Source organism: Peromyscus eremicus, chromosome 4 (genome assembly GCF_949786415.1).
Source record: "Peromyscus eremicus chromosome 4, PerEre_H2_v1, whole genome shotgun sequence".
NCBI lineage: Eukaryota > Metazoa > Chordata > Mammalia > Rodentia > Cricetidae > Peromyscus > Peromyscus eremicus.
The window spans coordinates 816,792-836,559 of NC_081419.1; the positions used below are offsets into that span (position 1 = coordinate 816,792).

The 19,768-nt window shown below is 50.9% G+C and overlaps 3 protein-coding genes across 6 annotated transcripts; 1 reads left to right on the top strand and 2 right to left on the bottom strand.

Annotated features, from left to right (window-relative positions):
- Window positions 1-29: 29 nt before the first annotated feature.
- LOC131908832 (surfeit locus protein 1) lies at window positions 30-3,003 on the bottom strand. Of its 4 annotated transcripts, none has more exons than XM_059259862.1 (9): window positions 2,897-3,003; window positions 2,553-2,604; window positions 2,196-2,329; window positions 2,031-2,113; window positions 1,188-1,379; window positions 811-883; window positions 554-716; window positions 254-335; window positions 30-172 (listed from the first exon to the last, which is right to left on the bottom strand). In XM_059259862.1, the coding sequence occupies exons 1-9, from the start codon at window positions 2,969-2,971 to the stop codon at window positions 103-105; spliced, it is 924 nt and encodes a 307-aa protein (XP_059115845.1). In that variant the 5' UTR covers window positions 2,972-3,003; the 3' UTR covers window positions 30-102. The 4 variants fall into 4 exon arrangements, with proteins under 4 accessions (XP_059115845.1, XP_059115847.1, XP_059115848.1 ...); XM_059259864.1 differs by having other exon boundaries at window positions 2,196-2,369; window positions 2,897-2,944; XM_059259865.1 differs by lacking the exon at window positions 2,196-2,329 and having other exon boundaries at window positions 2,897-2,958.
- Window positions 2,998-8,841, top strand: Surf2 (surfeit 2). Its single transcript, XM_059259868.1, has 6 exons — window positions 2,998-3,139; window positions 3,329-3,483; window positions 3,913-4,016; window positions 5,480-5,662; window positions 5,803-5,966; window positions 6,409-8,841. Exons 1-6 carry the CDS (start codon window positions 3,062-3,064, stop codon window positions 6,496-6,498), a joined length of 774 nt encoding a protein of 257 aa, XP_059115851.1. The 5' UTR covers window positions 2,998-3,061; the 3' UTR covers window positions 6,499-8,841.
- Window positions 6,740-19,755, bottom strand: Surf4 (surfeit 4). Its single transcript, XM_059259866.1, has 6 exons — window positions 19,555-19,755; window positions 13,078-13,264; window positions 12,047-12,123; window positions 11,386-11,429; window positions 10,784-10,970; window positions 6,740-8,841 (listed from the first exon to the last, which is right to left on the bottom strand). Exons 1-6 carry the CDS (start codon window positions 19,600-19,602, stop codon window positions 8,575-8,577), a joined length of 810 nt encoding a protein of 269 aa, XP_059115849.1. The 5' UTR covers window positions 19,603-19,755; the 3' UTR covers window positions 6,740-8,574.
- Between the last annotated feature and the right edge of the window lie 13 nt (window positions 19,756-19,768).

Sequence of the window (19,768 nt, forward strand, 5' to 3'; positions counted from 1 at the left end):
TCCCCCTATAGAATGTCTTGAGACCGAGCCAGGGTTTTAAAAATAACAGTCTTTATTTTACTTTACGTGTAGATCTCTTGGTTAGGAACAGGTTCATTAACTTCACACACCTGGTGTCCGCCTCACAAATTTTTGAAACCACAAGTATGATGTTGCTGCACACAGTCCATACCTGTGATTGAAAGAAAATTTAGTTGTCAGCCTATACAGTGGATGGGTGGGGGGTATTGTAACAAGGGACAGCAGGACTAACCAGGTGATGATGTACTGCATGTGCTCATTCCGAAGAGTGACTCTTGTTTGCCCTCCAATGGGTCCTCCAGGGGTTGTACTCTCTGTAGAGACAGTAGGAGTTAATCTCCACCTCTGGTGGTGATCCTCAGCACTTCCATTTTTGTGTGATAAGTTCCAAGTCACTTTTGTCAGAATCTATGAGGTTTCCTTCTGCCCCCATACCAAACTGCAGGATGAAAACCTGCCAGGGAAAGAAGGGGAGGTGGGACAGTTAATAGCCAACAGTGCTTGCTCTCCCAGGGCAGGTGCCACAACATACGGAAATCTGCATCGATGAAAATGGGCTCTGCGCCTGTTATCTTGGCCATAGCCTCTAGGTCCCGATAATGCCAGTGATTCTGTTCTGGACTGTTCTCGGGGACAAAGGGCTTCCTGGTTTCTGTCAGCCTCACTATGCCAACTAGGTCTACTTCTCCAAGAACCTACAAAGGAAGGTGAGATTGCTTTTTACAGGAGTCCTTTGTGGAGAATGAATGACTTAACTGTAATCTTCCAGACTGAAGGGCCTTATCTTACCTGGCCTTTCTGTCTGGTCTCAGGATTCACTTTCTTCTTGGGGACAAATCCTCTGTTAACCAGGATGGTGACTCTGGAGCAATAATAAAAGTGTCCCTTGGGGTGAGGAAGGATTCCAGTACAGATCATCACTAATGGTCACTGCAACATCTATAGGACAGTTCAACATGTATTTGTTCCATATATCCAGTCCAACACTGCTAAGCCTCAGTGACTCAAACCCTATCAATGAACTGGCTAAGAAAAACTGTTTAATGTCAGAATTAGAGATCTTGAAAATTGTCAGGCAGTATTAGTTGGATCCAGTGGATCCCCAAGGGTCTAAAGGTAGGTTGAGCACAGTGAGAAACTGCCAGGCCCAGGCATGGCCTACTCACCCCAAGTCAGAGCAGTGGAAAGGAGTAACTACATAGGCCCCACTTTCCGCTGAGGAGGAGATTCGGCCAGCATCACGGGCCTCTCGGGCAGGGTCCACCATGGTCCGAGGCATCATGTACAGCTCTTTGGAGTGATCAAAGTGCCCCCTGACCTTCACTGGCCTGTACTCCAGATGTTTCAGTTCTATTGGGCTACAAGGGGAAGGGGTAAGGGCTGTAGGTAAGCAAGGCTTGTCAGAATCCTCTAAGTAGGTTGCAAGCTACCAAGCCCACCAGGCAGGAAGGGTAAGAAAGGCTCAGTGAGGCTCATCAGATTACATACAGGTTGTGTCCTCCAGAGGTGTGATCTCAGCATCAGCCTTTGATGCCACAAGAGTATGTGGATCTGTGCTACCAAACCCAGCTTTTCAAGGGAAGTATGTGTTCCTGTATGGCTACTTTACATAAATTAACAAAACGTGAGTCTAAACTCCACCTGTTACTTATCCTGAGTTAACCCTTGTTGCAAATTCAAGAGAGCAGTACAAAAATAATTAGAGGACACTTTTTAAAAATTGTCACCATATTGATACCTGCATTATCGCCCACCAATGCTACAAGGAACTGTCACTATGGGGCGATCCTTCAGGACCAGAAAAGGGAAATCTGGCATCGAAAAATACATCTTTCCTATTTACGTTCCATGCCCTTTGGCAGCTTCATAAAGGCAATCAGCAGCCAGTCTAGTGGGAAATTTTGAGGGCTCCTGCCTAAGGACAAAGAAATTACTGAGAAGACACCTAACAAGCCAGGGCCCCAACTGCTGCTGTAAGTGGGATGGATTGGGTGGGCAGCCGCACTCACTCCGCAGGCAGAGGGATGGGTTCAGCCATGACTCGAGACTCTAATTCTGCAATTAGTTTGAGCTTCCATTTCCGACGCTGGACCTACAGAAACAACATGAGCTAAGCAAACAGCAGTGGGGTCCAAGGCTCAGAGACATCTAATAAATTAGACCCCTGTCTTCACCTGCCAGGTCCCCAGGCCAAAAGCAGTAGCAGGGATAAGAAGCAGGAACCACTGGAGAAAAGAGTCGTCCTCTGCTTTAGCGGCGGCTGCTTCAGCAGTAGAACTGCTACACCTGTTTGGCCTCCAGACAATCCCTGGAGGGAGTTTTACAATACCAGCATGGGGTCAGAAGCCCTAGAACAAACAGAACTGGGTGGCCAATTCACCACAAGACTTCGGTTATGCCCACAGAGGATGTAGGGAAAAGGGCAATTAATAGCACCTGTGCTCAGTCCGCTCCCAGTACCACCTAGTAGACCACTGCGGGCTGAATGAAGGCAGGTGTCCCAACCGCAACCAGGTCTGAGCCCTTCTCACCTGAGCGGAAAGAAAGCCCGAGGACGCTCCTTCTGGCAACGCGGAGGGGGGCCTGCAGGGACCGAACAGCCGCGGGGCTAAGCTCGGGAACCTCAAGGCCGCCAAGTGCAAGCACCTGGCACTGTCCAACCCAGTCCCGCTCAACCTCGGGCTAGGTCCGGGACAGGGGCCTTCCCGACCCCGCACCACCCCAGGCTAGGTCCTCTTAGGCTGGGTCCACCCTGGCCCTGCTCCACCCCGGGCAAAGTCCCCTTAGACAGGGTCTTCCTCAGCCCCATTCCACTCTGGGCTCGATCCTCCCGGCCCCTCTTCTTGGGGAGGGTCCTCCCCGGTCCCGCGCTTACCAGCCCCGCGCAGGACCATTGGGGCCACCGCGTCATCCGCTGCCGCAGCACAGAGAGAGCCCTCACGGCGGCCATCGTTGAGCACTTCCGGGACCGAGAAATCTGCTTCCGGATCGGCGCTCTGCCCCACGTGGTCGCAGCGGCCTCAGATGGGCAACTCAGATCATGGACGAACTACCCGCTGATGTGCGGGCTTTCCTGCGCCAGCACCCCAGCCTGAGGCTGCTGCCCAACACTCACAAGGTCCGGGGAGAACCGTGCCGGGGAGGATAGGGCCAGGAAGGAACGGGACCCGGAAGGAGCCGGGGGACCGTGCCGGGGAGGAGTGGGACCCGGGAGTACTGTGCCCGGAGAGCAGTGGGACCCCGGAGACAGTGTAGGAGAAGGGCGGGGCTGGCAAAAACCAGCTGCTGACACGCGGCCCACCCACAGGTGCGCTGCTCCCTAACTGGCCATGAGCTACCCTGTCGTCTGTCGGAGCTTCAGGTCTACACTCGCGGCAAGAAGTACCAGCGACTGTCCAGAGCCTCCTCGGAATTCGATTACACAGCGTTCGAGCCACACATCGTGCCCAGCACAAAGAATCCGTACGTAGAGGGCCGGCCAACGCCTGGGTGCAGAACCTGTGCCCCCTATTCCGAGCATATAATGACCTTCCACTGACACGTCACCCGAGGCCAGGCTGGACAGTACCACTTTCACCGTTTGGGGACCCCATGACTGTGTGGTTGATATATCCTCACATGGAACTCCCTCAGCCGTTTCCCCATACACGCACCCTGGAGCAGTGTGAAACTGCGGTTTCTTTTTCTTGGGTAACAATCTGGGTCCTTAATCCCAGATGCTGAGTGGAATTGTTTGGGAAGCTGTTTTTGAAAGTACGCCTGTGTAGCTGACTAGATGCAGAGCATCCTCAGCAAAACTTCAGGTGTTTGCAGCTTTCAGTCATGGTGGAGCCCACCAAGTCTGGTCCTTGGTGTGCACTCCCCGTCCATACCCATCTGTTTGCCTTGTAGGTACCAACTGTTCTGCAAACTCACCCTGAGGCACATCAACAAGTCCCCAGAGCATGTGCTGAGGCATGCCCGGGGCCGGAGGTATCAGAGAGCACTCCATCAATGTAAGTCACCACTGGAGGTTCAGGTTTTAGGATGCATGTCCCCTGCCCCCAAAAGCCAGAAAGATGTCTTGATCATCCTTCATTGTCCATTGCTGGTTGGTCTTGCACAGTGAGGAAGGAGAGGGCCAGTGGCTCCTGACCTTACCACCATAAAGCCAGAAGTGGGCCGAGGAGGAGTTATGGTGAACGGTGTGGAGGCCTGTTGTTGCAGAACCACCTCCAGGTGGCTCTCAGGCTGAGGCTGTAGTGCCAGAACTTCAGGACAGGTCCATAGTCACCTGACACTGCAGGAGAGCCTTGGGGACTGTTTCCAGGATCTGGATTGGTGCAAACAGTCCTCTACGCTGCAGAGGATGAGGGGACTCACAGACCTCAGGTGTTGATGGGTAGAGCCAGGGGTGGGAAGGCATCCCAAGTGGTTTAGAGTAGGAACTCCTGTGCTAATTTAACTTCCAAGTAAGTTAGGGAGGATAGTGCCAGGCCAGGAGAGTTGAGGCCAGCTTAAGGACAAGGGAGGTGAAGGAAGGTCTCCCATGTCACCACAAAATGATGAGGGTAAGAAAGTGACTGAGATTAGGTAACTTGGAGGCTACTGAGGTGAAGGAGTTAGGCAGAGCTAGGCCTTAGCAAGGAGGACTTTTGGGGGGTGGGATATTGCAGAGACTGGGGATGAGTGGGAGGTTTCAAGGATTGCACTACCTCTGTCCAGCCCAACAGGCAGGTTTCAGAGAATGGGAAGGTAATGAATGTGCAGGCTGTATCCTATACAGCACAACCAGTTCCTCCCACACATCTTGGAGCTCCTGGAGTTGGTACCTGGGCTGCACTGACACGTGGCAGCTAAGGCTTGGATATGCCCTTGTTAGCTTTGTCATCTTCTGGGTTGTGACAGGGAGGTACTGGGCAGGGATCCCCATGAGAGAGAATTATAAAGATGTATCAAAGAGCTAAGGTGGAGCCAGAAAGCAGTGAGACCACTGCAGGGTGATGGGCTGGAAGTCACCAGCTGAGTGGCCTGCTCAGGACACTGGGAGGAGACTTCGTGTTGGTACTCATTAAGGCCACAGTGGTCCTGGGAGCAGATGGCAGAGATGAAGTGGGGAAAAGGCCTCAGATGCCAGGTCCCAGTTAGACTGGCACCCCAAGAGCAGTGATGGCTAGAGCTGGTGTCACCCGCCCAAGGAGATGGTGCTGAACCAAGTGGGAAGTCTAAGCAGCTCAGACCCCTTAATACCCAAGGACAGCAGTGGTGACCCTAGTAAGGCCTTCCTCTGTTAAGTCTCATCCCAGCTCCAAGCTCAGGAGAGTGAGCTGAGACCAGGGAGCTTCCCCTGAGCTCCATCCATAGCCTCCAGGTTGTCCATGCATGTCCAGTAGGATAAAGGAATAGAGCCCTACCACAATACAACCCATAGCTTAACTGCACCAAGAGGGCACCAGTGTTAAGTTTGCTGGTCTCTTAGATGAGGAGTGTCAGAAACAAGGTGTGGAGTATGTTCCTGCCTGCCTCCTGCACAAGAAGAGGAAGAGGGAGGACCACATGGACAGAGATGGGCTACCTGACCACAGAACAGCTTTCTGGGAGCCAGCTTCCAGTGACGAGGGAGGATCCTTGAGTGATGACAGCATGACAGATCTATACCCACGTAAGTAGGTACAACCTGGTTCCTGCCCTCATGTTTGTCTCTTGCTAGGTTTCTTGTGGTCCTGCTGTTAGTCATGTTTCCCAGGAAAGTGGTGCTTTTTACCTATGGCATAGCTCAGCCAGGCTGTTTGTTCCTTCCAGCTGAGCTATTCACAAAAAAAGATCTGGGCAAGCCTGAGAACACCACTCCTGAAGACTTTCTGACAGACCAAGAGGAAGAGACGCCAAAGCAGTCAAGAGAGAAGGGCACTGGGGAAAGAAGAGAGGCCAGAGTGGACCACAAGAGGGGCTGTAAACTCAAGAAGGTGAGTGGTGTGCCTCGAAGTGCTGAGGTCAGGAGGGCTACACTGCCCAGGCTGAGTGAGGCTGGACAGCTAGTGCTCCTCATGGTTTTAGCAAATTCTTCAAGTGCACTGTCAGGTAACAGCCTATAAATATGGAAGCCAAGGCCACGTCAGGTGTCTAGGAGCAGGTCCTGACCAATGGCTTCTCAGCTCTGAGCTGGGTACACAGGAGTCAGGGAACTTAGCTGCCGGGCACCACTTGTCTATGAGGCAGGAATGAGGATTCTGTCAGAGAAGCAGGGTGGACAGTCTAGTGAACTGTGCTGCCCTCTCCCTGGCCCCACACTGACCCAGCAGAGGAGGGAAAACTTGTCGAGAAAGCAGACTGCTCTTCAGCCTTAGACACACAGCACCTTCCCTGTAGTCTTGCAAAGGCCCTAGTCACTATTTTCTGCTTTCACAGAAGCAGTTCACCTCGTTGACCAAGAAGTTCAAGAGCCATCATCACCACAAGCCCAAGAACTTCAGTTCCTTTAAGCAGCTGGGGAAATGAAGTGTACAGAGAAAGCCTCTCTGGGTATCCTTGGAACTGACCACTGATGTCCTGACATTGCCTGTTGCCCAGAGTGGGCCTGGAGGTTCTGTTCAGAAGATGGCAGCAGCAGGGACTTGACTTCTCTCTCTGCATGGCTTTTCTGTGGTCTTCAGTGACCCTTGCTGATGTAGCTCACTGTAGCACCCTGAGCTTGGCCAGGCCCCCACCCTAGCTGGTCACCACATAGGATCACACTATATACCACAAATGCCATTATTTATTTTGATGTTTCCAAAGATCAAAACATTTTCAAACACAACTAAGATATAAAATACAGCATAAAAATGAGGTTTATACCTATTCCCACATAAAGCTAAAGCATTTTCAGAAACCATTTTTGCCAAACCAATGTGTAGATTTTTTTTTCTCCCATCCCAGGCATTACCCACAGAAAGCTGGTGGATGGGCCAGGGCACCCTTGGGATGGGGGCCACTGCCGAGAGGCATGCACCTGCCTCCTAGAGTCTGCGCCCTATTCCACAAATTGGAATATCATGGAGCTGCCACTGCAAGTAACGGAGCAGGTCGGTGTACAGAGACAGCTCTGTTTGTCAAGGGACTGGTTGGTAAGGAAATGTCATGGCCTGAGCCACTGCTGGAACTCACAAAGGGAGGAGTAGGCAGGCCGTAAGGCTGCGGAACACGGGCTGGGTGTTGAGAATGTAGATTCAGACTGCAGAGCCAGTGAGGCAAGGGGAAGAGGCAGGATTGACCAAAGATGACTCAGAGGACACAGTCCTGCCTACCCAGCTGATGCCAGAAAGGACCTCCAGGACTGCACCCAAGGGTGAGGTGAGCTGCCAGCTCCCCTCCAGGGGTTCTAAGCCTGTCTACCTGTTCTCTCCAATAGACCTAGGGGAAGTCCAGGAGGAGCCCAACTACCCTCTTGGCACTACCATGCAAATGAGCAGGACCACAGCATTAAACATCCCCCCCGAACCCCCAAAAAGAGAAACACGGTGTAAGGCAATGTTAGAAAACTTTAAATACAGGACTGAGATCAAATTGGTAAGGCATCACAAATTGTAAAAAGTATCTTGGCTGCATCCAGCAGAGCAAGTTGACAAAAATCTGAGCAAGCAACAGCCTTAGGGAAATGGTGGCATCAGGGCTGTCGATGGGGTAAACTCAGCCTGGAACAGGAAGTTAAGCTGGGGTGAACACGACCTGTGGGGTCTAGGTCTTGCTCTGAGAAGGTCAAGTGTGAGGTAACTGGGTTAAGCCTGGGTGTCTTCAGTACTGGAGCTCCTCACTTGGGCCCCATGGCATTACTGCTCCCCAGGCTGGTTCCATGGTGGGCAATCCCATGAGCAGCTTGCTCTCCTGCCCTTCCCACCACCAGGCTTGAGGGGATAGCAGTACCCAAACCAGCAGCTTTCCAATAACTTCCTGTCCCTGACCCCAGCCCTGCTTGGAGCCATCAAAACTCCCAGGGTACCTTTTACCCAGTAAACAGCATTCAGCCAGCTGACATCAAGGACCTGGGCCAGCAGTAGCAGCCACCTCTCCAATACTGTTCTGTTCTCTAGGCTTGGGGTTTCTCTATCATTTTCACTGATCCTATAAAATGCTGGGGCCACTGGTAGGATTCTGAACTGGAGGTTTTAACTGTTTGGTGTTTGGCTGGACCATCCTAAGTCATTTAGTAATTTGAGCTAAGGATGTAAACGTAAAACTAAAAGGGAAACTGCTCTGAATGATAAAGTACAGCTCAGTACAACCTGAAGGTCCTCAACCCCCAAAAGAAACTCAAAGACAGGAATGAGGCCATAGCCCACCAAACTGTCTCCTTGAAGCCTTGGCTAAGGAATGACCATCCAGTTGGCCAGCCCTGGACAGTCAGACTCCAGACTGTTTCCAAAGCAGATTTTACCTTCAATTTTCAGGTGTCTGCAAATAAAGTTCTCAAAACATCTGTGCCTTTACCAAGGGAAGGGAAGGGAAGAGGACACATAAATGCTGGCAGTTTGTTGACTCTACCCTGAACCAGTCCAGGGCCTTGTGCCTCAGGCAGGGAGGGGAGGGATCTGTCTGTTACCACTCTTTCTTCTTCTCATCCATGGAGACACCCCCTGGGCCGAGAGCCACCACCAGGAGCAGGCCTCCAATCACTGACATGGTCTGGAAGAAGTCATATTTCAGGAAGTCATGCATGGGTTTATAGACTGGGATTGTCCAGAAGGCGTTGAAATATACGTTGATGGCGAACAGCCAGACGACGAGAGTCAAAGCTGCCAGCTTGGTTTTAAAACCAATGGCTACTAAGATCATCAGAGCTGTGCCCACAATGTTCTGGACGATCTGCACAGATTCAAAGGGAAAACATTCAGATTAAAGGTCCGGAAGAAAGCTGTGCACACTTGTATAACTCTCACCAGGACATGAGAGTTGAAAACTATAGGCAGAGGGAGCACACAAACCCTAAAACATACTAAGTACTGAACTTCCAAGAATTCTATATTAAAGATGCTATGGCTTTACATGTACTCCCCAAATACCATGTGTTGGAAAATCCCCCAAATCCTGTCAGTGGTGTTTGCCAGTTAGGACTTTGGTGAGTAATTAGGCTGTGAATGAAGGCTTATTCCTCAGTCTCATCCTATGATACCCTGTATTCCGCCGGTACTCTACAGAGTTCTTACAAGACCCTCACCAGATATGACCTCTTCACCTTGGGCTTCCCTGCCTCCAGAGCCGTAACTAAATAAAACATCCTTCTCTGGAAACTGCCCCTTCTGTGGTATTCAGTTACAGCAACAGAGAATGAACTCGGGAAACTGGTGTCAAGAAGTGAGGCTGTTGCTAAAGTAGCACCAGACTGTGGAACAGGGTAACGGTCAGAAACTGGAGACATTTAGAGGAGCATAATGCCATAAATGGAGCAACAACAGCCACTCTGGGAGGAGCTGAGAAGACAAAGGAAAGACTGGGACTTCGCTGGTAGTGTTCAGTGGCCTTGGCCAGCATCCTGTTGCAGTATGAACAGTAAACATGAAACAAGGGTTTGTAAAACAGAGCAAAGGCCATTCTTGTTAGAAAACTGAAATGAAGGTCTGGCATTGTGGCGCACACCTTTAATCCCAGCACTCAGGAGGTAGAAGCAGGTGGATTTCTGTGAGTTCTAAGCCAGCCTGGTCTACAGAGTAAGTTCCAAGACAGCCAGGGCTGCACAGAGAAAACTTGTCTTGAAAAAACAAAATAATAATGAAAGAAAGAAGTTGCAGTGAACTCAGCTGCACTGTGCCCATACCTAGGACCTTACAGAATACAGAACTTCTATCTGGCAGAAGAAACCTATCAGCAGCAAAGCATTCAGGTTGATACATGGCTACTTTTGATCCTGATTGTTTACAGTAAAACAAGGGTGCAAAGACTGAATTTGTAACAAGGAAAATGTGGGAACATGTGAAAAGTTCTCTAGCCATGTAGTAGAGAATGAAAGATAATTTTTCAGGGTCTCTATGTAACCCCAACTAGCCTTGCACTTACAATCCTCCTGCCTCTGCTTCTTAGGCACTAAAATTTCAGGTCTGTGCCACATCTGGCCAAGCAACATTAAAGAAAAAAGATTTGTTTGTATTTGTGTTTGAGTATATGTGCAGGAGGATGGAGGCCAGAAGAGGGTGTTGGATATCCTCTATCGCTCTCTAGCTATTCCTTTTTGAAGAAGGGTCTCTCTCTGAACCTAGGGCTCATTTCAGCTAGGGTAGAAGCAGCAATCTGAACAATCCTGCCTCTGCTCTCCTCAAAGGCCAGATTACAGTCTTTGCTAGTAACTAGTCTAGACCAGTTACTCTCGTGCTAAGATTTGAACTCTGGTCCTAACTGGTCGCAGAGAAACCACTCTTAGCCACTGAGCCACCTCTCAGCCTCCAAACACCATATTTCAGTGTAAAATATTTGGGGAAGATGAGTAAAAGCTGAAGTGCTACCCTGGTCTCTATCATAACTCTGAGAGCTCAGTTCATCTACACCCACCTAGACACCCATGCTGGAAAACACTCCTCCCCCTCCTCCAACAATGCCCTTCTGCCAACTTCTAAGGTGTGACATATAAAAACCAGAATGTATTGGCCAACAGTGTAAATTGAACTCTGAAGTAGAGAAGTCAGGAGTCTGCAGAGAGGGCACTGGCCTCTCTCCCTAGCAGGGCTGGGGAGGCTCATTTACAAGCATGGGCTCATCTCAGGCTGTGCTCAGGCACAGCTGTGCTGACAGGTAGCACATGGCTTGGGGTACTCACAGAAAAGAAGCTGGCATCAAAGTGAAGGAGGGTCATGAACATCAGGACCAGCAGGACCCGTCCTCCAAGTTGCATGTACTGCTTGGGGGAGCTCTCACGCATGGTGGGAACACCAGCAAACATGCTCTTCCCTTCTGAGCGGGACTCTGCCAAGAGCAGCAGCAAACCTCCTCCTAAAGCCAGGTTCCTGAGGAATAGAAATGTCACCTACATTTACCAGGTATCTGTCCACCAAGCCAGAGCACACCAAAGCCCACCCTTCCCTTTCTCTAAAACAAACCACCACTCAATGGGACCAGACTGGTCTGAGTACAAAGGAACAGCCTCAAGTTAAACCAACAAGTTGAACCTGGATGCACATGGAACCAAGCCCTGGTCTCTACCCACTTCTCCTCAACCCTCAGTCCACACACCCATGCGATACAGAAGACAGGACCCCTCACTATCAAGCCAGGATTCCAGCTGTGGGGGAAAGCTCTGCTGTGCCCATTGAAACCCTGCTTCTCAGAGGCACAGTGGGTACTACAGAAGGTGGCACTAGCCTACAGGTGCTCAGGTGAGAGGGCCAAGGACTCTACTCTTACCACCCAAAATGCACCTACCTCATCAGAAACTTCAAGTCCCACAAAATGCTGTAGGCAATTGTCTGAAGGAACAGAGAGAAAACAATTAGCATGTTCACACTAATATCTATAGATTTCATAACAATATGAGGCAGGATCATCCAATGGAATAAGAACATAAGACGTACAAACTATTTAAGACACGGAAGGCAGATCACTGGGACAACTTGGCTCAGTATTTCTAACAGAGCACAGTGTGACCTCTGAACCTGTTTGACTATCAAAGTTGTGCTGTAATGTCCTAGAACACAAAGCGACTGCAAGACCACCAGTACAGCTGAACTAACCTGCTTAAGCATGCCACTCTGGGTAATTAGGCATTCTTACTTGTCAAATGCAGTGACTCTCAGTTCACGTACATACAGCTGCAGCCAATCTGTGGCCTACGTCTGTCACAGCAGTTCAGGATAAAGGGAATGATGGCTCAGTACCTATGGCTAGCACCTGTTTGAGACCATCTGCTCCTAAACCCTAGCTAGGAAGAAAGACTAGCCACTTCTCCCAAAGGAAAAGTGCTCTGGACAGCCAACTACACAGCAAGGGGAAGATGCCAGACACAATACACAGCTCCACCAAAGCAAAGCAAGACCTACCCCACGCCCCATGTACCCCAAGTGAGAACCACTAGGTGTCTGTGTACCTGCAGTGCGATGATTCCGAACAGCCCAAAGCAGGCATACTGCACGAAGTTCCTGCTCAGCACCAAAACACAGCCAGCTAGAAAGAGGACAGAGTTAGGGGCTGCGGTGTATCCAGGGCAACAAGACACCTCTGTTCCAGTGCTGCTGAGCTGCAGCACCCCAAGCAAAGCACCTTCCCAGAGCCTTAATGGCAGGCAAGGCCCATGCCCTGGAGCCTGCCCAGCTTCTGAAGAACACTAGTCCGGACCATACTTTGCTGTGGAGAGCCACAGCTCCTTGTGCCAAGGGCCACCAGTGCAGGACTGACTGCTCCACTATGGAGCACATCCAGCAATGCTTAAAAGCACAAGTCCTTTCTCACCTCCAAACATGCAAAGGTAAGAAAGCTGCCCCCGGAAGATGGGTTGTCAGAAGATCGATGTGAATCCAAATTCCTTGGTTCTCTGCTAACTAAAACCTTTCGTCCTTTCTGGGCACCTCCTTCTTTGATTGCCTTAACCGCCCAGGCTCTAGCATCTCCTAGCATCTAACATTTACAAAGCAGGGGCTATGTCCAGCTTTTTTGTTTATTTATAGACAGAGTCTCACAATATAGACCCAGCTGCCCTAGAACTTGCTTTATTACATAGGCCAGGTTGGCCTTGAACTCAAAATTGAGGCAGCCCCTACCTGCCTCTGCCTCCTGAATGCTGGCATTAAAGGTGTGAGTCACCACACCAGGCATGTGTCTATAGCAAAAGAAATGAGCACAAGACTGGGAAGGACCATTCATCCAAAAGCTCAGAAGGGCTGGAGAGATGGTTAAGAGGTTAAGAGCAGTGGCTGTTCTTCCAGAGGTCCTGAGTTCAATTCCCAGCAACCATATGATGGCTCACAACCATCTGTAATGAGATCTGGTGCCCTCTTCTGGCCTGTAGGCATACATGTACGTATGTAGCTTCTCAATGGCCAACAACCACAAGTTTGGAAAGTATCATTCAAGGGAACAGGATGGCCCAGAAGAATACTAAAGAGGCTCAGAACCACTTACTCAACTGTCCCAGGAGGTTGAGGAATACGAAGGATGAGGCCAACAGGTAGCCACAGCTCCACGTGGTGTCAATATAGTCACGTTGCTCACTCCACTGGAACCACATGCGAATGCCATCCTCCAAGAAGGTGCTAATCAGACAGAGGCGTGCCACATGAGGCAAGTACTGCTTGGTGACTCGCAGGAACTGCAGGATCACAGAACACACTGGTGAGTGGCTGCAGCCTCATTATGTGGGCAGCAGGGCAGGGAGAGAAGCCAGCTCTCAGCAGCTCCAGTGCCTTCCCAGGGCAGATGTAGTACTCGGCATCTGTTCTAGGTGCTCCCTCTTAAGTCTGGACACATGTGATGATCCAACACCCAGTCCCAGAGAAAAAGACATCATCACATGCATCTGGCACAGAACCATAAGGCAATGTCCAGTACTATTACCAGCTGTGCTCCAGAGCCATCGGAGAAATGCCTTAAGACACACAGTTTCCATGCCCAGTGAGGGGCATTAACAAGTCGAAGGCACAGACACTTTCTGAAAGGCTCTCTGAGATCTTCCAGCCCAGGGATTCTCACACCTCAGACCCTCACATCCAGGGTTCTCCCCAGCACTCAAGAATACAGATCAGCAGAGCACCCCTGACGCCCACCCACAAGATGCCACAAGCAGCATTCCCAACTGTGGCACCAAAATAAATGCCTCTATTGTTGCCACCATTTCCCACTCCAACAAAATCCTTCCAGAAAGTTCAATATCCTATGGGGAACTGTGGTACAGATGAACAGTTGTTCTATGGGCTAGAAAGCCCTGGGATGTTCTCACAGCCTGTATGACCCAAAGCAAGGTTAAAACTGCCAATATGAGAGACTGACAATGACTGCAGTGAAACTCAAGTGTGCAAATCACCAGCAAAGGGCAGTTCTGTAACGCACACCCATGGCTCCCTTCTGTCCCTGTGAAGATGGCATTTTGATGGCTTGATCAGGAGGCCAGCACACCCTATTGAAGCTAGGTGCAAATGCCATGTAAGTGAACCCCATACTTTTTCATACTTCTCTTGAGAACTGAGCCGCAGGTGAAAGAAATCCAAGGATAGCATGGAGGCCCAGGAGAAAGATCAAGGAGCTACCCATGGACTGACGTGTCAAGAAGAGTCTAAAGGGCAGAATCTGACCCCGTCAGGGCAGCAGAGTGAGCATGCGCTATTGACCAGCTGCTGAAATTGATGAGGATGTATATAAGGAGTTTTTCCGAATTCTCAGCACTTTAAAAAGCTGCTTCAAAGCCCAAGACACTGCTAAAGCTGCCATCTCAGCTGCAGAGCACCTGGGTGGTCGGATCAGCTCAGCCTTTAGCCCACGAAGGGGTTGTCCAGGTCTGGCCTGGTCAGCAGAACAGACAAGCTGCACCTGGGACAAGGAACGGCAAAAAAAGTCACAGCACTGATGCCCACATCCTTCAGACACACAGCCTGTGCCCCTGGTGTGTGTCTGCACGTGCTTACTCAGCCCTCCTGAAGAGACGGCAGAAGCCACACTGATGGCACCACAGAGACCAGCCAGCAGCTCTGGGAGTCAGAGCACAGGTACTCAGGCCACTGTTTTCACCCTGTCCAACCTTGTCTGACCCTGGGCAGCAATGTGCCCCCGGCACAGTGAGCCAGTGACTTTGGGAGGCTAGGTGGGGGGTTGTTACCCTTCAACAAGTAAGGACCACACAATTACTAGCTGCTAAGATTCCTTCCCAACTTGCAGAGTGAAAAAAATCTGTAAGAGTAAAAAGAGAAGACATGCTTTAAAACAGGGAAAATAGCCAGGCATGATGACACAATGCTTGCAATGGCAGCTTCTAGGGAAGCTGAGGCAGGAGGATCACTTAACTTGAGCCTAGTATTTCAAGACTATGTTTCGCAACATAGAGACCCAATCTCACAATAAATACAAGAAGAAAAGAGATTCCAAATGTGCTTAAGTTTTAGGGCCCTGATAGAGAACACACACACACAACATCTTGTTAGGTGAAGGACAAGTGACACCATTTATCCTCCCAGTTTCTGCCTCATGGCCCTTGTGTTCCAGAAATACGCCAGCAGTGATGCAATCACCAATATCCTATCAGAGAGTAAACACCACCACCACCACAGATCTCAGAGCGCGCCTGAGCAATGACCCTCATATTGTGAAGTACCTAACGGAAGCTGTGCAGACCACTGGAGGGTGTGGACTCTCAGGCAGCCACAGACACTGGAGGTGTTCTGACTTGCTTCCAAATGAGAACTGTTCCCCGGCACAATTACAATGGGGCTGCACCCACTGGGTGAACCAGCCCAGCCCTGCTGCAGCCTGCTCCTCCCTCAAGAACCTCGCCACAGAAGCTCAATTGCTACAAACACAATCCAGCACAATCTACTAGATGTAGTTAAAACGTCCCGAAGAGTCTGCTCCTCTTAATTGGAGTGTCTGGGTCAAGAGGATTAAAGAGTAGAAGACAGTAATGGAGGGAGGGACAAGTCATACCTCCCTTCCACACCAGCATAGCTGGGAGACCGATGCAGTGATTTGCTTCTAAGGGAAAGTGCAGAGCTGCAGGTAATATGTGCTGAACTAAGCCCATCTGCTGGGCTCTGCTTTCCAAAGACAAGCGTCTGTCAGGTGGGCACAGGGCACCCGTCACCAGCCCTCCTCTGATGTGCATCTGAACACAGGAGAAAAGACAGACCCTTCACGTGCATGTTGTTCACAGCTCCTGGCTCACATCGTGCTGCTGCAAAGTGCTCCCGCAGCCACATCCCTACCAGAGTCCCAGCTCATACTGGCCACAACTACCAAGAGCAAAGAAACTCCATAACCACAGTTCTCACTGCAGAGCCTGGAAAAGCCAGTGGTGGGTGCTGATGAGGAAAGCTTGTGGGAAGAAAGGCAGTCAAGTCAACCCACCTTGACAAACAGGCTTCTCATAAGCTTTGCAAACAAGCAGGATGTGCTAACAGGCAGTAAAGCAGCCCAGCAGCTTAAGAAATGAGAAGAGGGGCTGGAGAAATGGCTCAGTAATGAAGAGTTCAGAAGACCCAAGTGTGGTTCCAGCACCCACATGTTAGCTTACAACCACCTGTAACTCTAGTTCCTGGGGATCCAATGCCCTCATATGGCCTCTCTGGGCATCAGGCACACAAGTGGTACATAGACATACACTCGGGCAAAATACTCATACACATGCAAAAATTAAACAAAAATGAGGAGGGTCAAGTCTGTCTCGGGGGGTCATCATGTGAGAGGACTGAGGGGATTTAGGACATAATCCTATCTGTCCTGAGACAGGACCCAGGAAACAGGTCAGGATCACACCGGGAGTGCTGCTGCCAACACACAGAGCAGCAACACCAACCTTCTCATGTTCAGAACAATGGATCCAGGGCAGCTGCCACCCTCAATTTGGGAGAACTTTAAGGAAACGTCACATTAGATTCCTGCCTGTTCAAAAGACCCACAAGCTCAGGAGCTGAGAGCAGCAACAGGCAGGCAGGCAGCTCAACAGTTTGGTGGCTCCCCTGGACTCTAGGTCCCCTAGAAAATACCCCCAAGTACTGTATATAGGTATCCAATGCACCACGGGCATAGGAGCTGCAAGACCACCTTCCTTTTTCTAAAGACTAGAGCAGTAACAAGAGGGCCAAAGACAGTGAGGACTGGGCCTCATCTTCCAGGCTCTACCAAGTCTCCCATGTTTCTACCACACTTCCCCAGAAGGGGGCACTGTTCAACCTCCAGTCAAGACCAGCAAGCAGAGCCATGAGTCAGCTACCCCAATCCTTAAGGTCTCAGAGGTACAAGACAAAGCACTGGGAAAGGTAAGGTTCAGCCACCGCCCGCCGGCCCCTCCACCCCCACCAGGCACTACCCAGGCCATATGGTGTTAATCACAAGTAAACAAGTACATAGGTGTAAGGAACTCATCAGGCCCACTCTGGCACTACTTCAACAAAGGCCCACAGCAGCTCCTTGGTCTAGTTCTGCCACCCTTAAGGATAGGTCAACACACCAAAGTCCACACTGGGAAATGAAGGCCCCCCAGTGTAGCCTTCCTGTCACCCTGGTAACAGCCATGAGGCAGACTCCATTAAGCACTAATGTTCCTGGTGTAGATTTACTTGGAAGCTACAATCTGTCTAGCTTGAATCAAGCAGCAGCCACAGGACACGGGTCTGATTTTGGGTTCCCAGCTCTTTCCCACCTGGTTTCTTAGGGTTTCTGAAGGCCTACCTCCTGGATCTCAGCACTTTCTTCAGGGCCTGGCTTCCTGGGAGCAAGAGAACACTTTCCCTGGCTGCCAAGGGCAAGGAGCTCAATGCCAGGGCAGAGATGTAGCTCACAGGAGCCTGCCAGGAGAGCCCCGGCTGTGTATATCCCAAGGGACCAGCCTCCACCACACTAAAAGAAAAGGATGAGTTCTACCAACATATGGGGATGCTGACCTCGGGTAACAAGACCAGAACTGTGCAGATCATGACAAACCTCTGTGGCCCTGGGAAGATGGAGCCTTGATGGCCAGCCTCCCAGGAAGGTAGGAATGCCCACTTAATGGCTCATTGTTGTCATCACTGTCAGGAACACTTTTCCAAGTCTCAGATGAGAAGCCTGATTTTCTGGGTGAATCTGTTTTTGCAAAGTCAGTTCTACTTTTGTCTTTTAAAGACAAGGCTAGCTAACATGGATGTGCGATACTATCTGACAACACATTAGAGTTAACACCTGATTCCTAACACATTAGATCCTTTCATTTAAAAAGCTCGACCATCAGCACCTTCCTCTATGTGACAGATGAATATTCAACACAAAAGCTCCCAGGACTGGTCACACTGAGGCCACAGGGAAGCCTGTGGAAGGATCCCTGTTGCCTGCTCACTGGCAACACAGGTCCTGACACTAGTTCAGAAGAGCAGGAGTCACATCTCCCAGCCGCCTCACAGACGCTCCTGTGGTATCCTCCGCTATCTTCCAGGTGGACTCTGAGGCTAATCCCTGCCAGCTTCTGCAGACACTCATTGGGAATTCTGGTTTTAAGCAACAGGCAATCTGCAGCACTGGCATCTTCATACTGATGTGTAGCTAAAATGTAACTCCAGGCCTGGGATGCAAGCTGCCCTGAACACCAGGCTTGCAGTAGGAGACCCAGAGTTTCTTCCTGGGTGATGGCCACTGCCAAGTCCAAGAGCCTAAACCAAACACTTGGTGGAGGTGGACACTGTGTTCCCCACAAAAGTGTCCAGTCCCAAAATTTGGCTGCTTTCGCTTAAATCAAAACAAAATGCAAGGGGGACTTCACTAAAAATGAACTTTTCCTCTAGTTGAAATCTATCATTCGGTTGTTGGCAGCTGCTTGGAGAAATTTTATCTGGGTCAGGTTGTGAAATCCACTTGCAAAATGGAGGGGTTTCCAGCAGAAGATTGTGAGGTGAGCAGCAGCTCACAAACTTCCCCTGGCTACGGAGCCATCTTCTTAGAGAGCTGCTACTCAGGGAGATAAAACTGGGTCACTGACAATTATGTCAATGGAACCCAGCACATGAGGAAGACACCTCGGTCCTTGAGAACTTTTGTGTCTTTGTGATGAATACAATCTTAAGGTTGTGTCTTTAACGCAAAATCATGACCTTAAAAAAAAAAAACCTTTTCCAAAGGGGGTGAAAATGACTTAAAAAATATCAGTTCACAGGAAAGCAGTTCAACAGAACCGAATGTATAGAGATGACTCCCCTCCGAAGGAGGGGTAGAGAAGCTTATTTGACCCACAGCTCATTTGAAGATGCTCACACATACTCAAGCTTCTAGTAGTCTAGGCCACAAAATGCTTCCTCGCATCACCGACAGCCACGAACACACTAAGTGAACCAGAACAGGCTGGCGGATGGGCCCGGCACCACTCAGCCTACAGTGAGTGCTAGTTCAGGCTCCATTATTACTTCGCAGACCTAACGGTGTAATTTCAGGAGTTAAAGGCTCACACCTACACAACTCCCACCCCATTCCTGTCGAACTTAATTTTAAAAAGTGGGTGCCACCTGCGCCTCTTTCGGGCTCTAATCCTGCCCGGCTAATCGCTCGGGCCCAAGCTCGTCCCAGGCCTTCCCTGTGGTTCACTCGCCACCTGTACACTAGGGAAAGAGAGCCGAGGGACAGGCTCCTCTCCTCCGGCGTCGTGGACCCAGGCCGGGCAACCAGGGCAGAGTCCACGAGAAGAGGGAGGGGCAGCATGGTCCCGGACGGAGGGCAGCGGGGCGCACACTGAGTATCCCCATCCCCAGGAGTCCCCAAGGGGCTGCCGTGGTGCAGAGGGCAGAGGGCAGAGCGCAGCACCGCGGGCCCTGGGAGCCTCCCTGGCCGACCCCCGCCCAGACGCCCGCCGATCTCTCCGTGGAGCTAACCAGGACGGCGAGGGCGAGCGTCCGTAGGGCCCTAAGGGCTGGAGGGCTGTGGGGCGGGCCGCACCTGGTCGGCGAAGTCCTCGGCCGTGCCCATCAGGTCGTTCTGGCCCATGGCGGCGGCGGCGGCGGGCTCAGCTGGCTGGTCCTCGGCGCTCGCGCCTGCTGCGGCCTCCACAGGAAGTGCCCGGCGGCCGGCCTCGCTGCGCCGCGGCGGCTCTAGCGGCTGCCACGTAGGCCAAGCCTTAAAGGGGCCGCGCCGCCCGCCGCGCCCCGCCCCG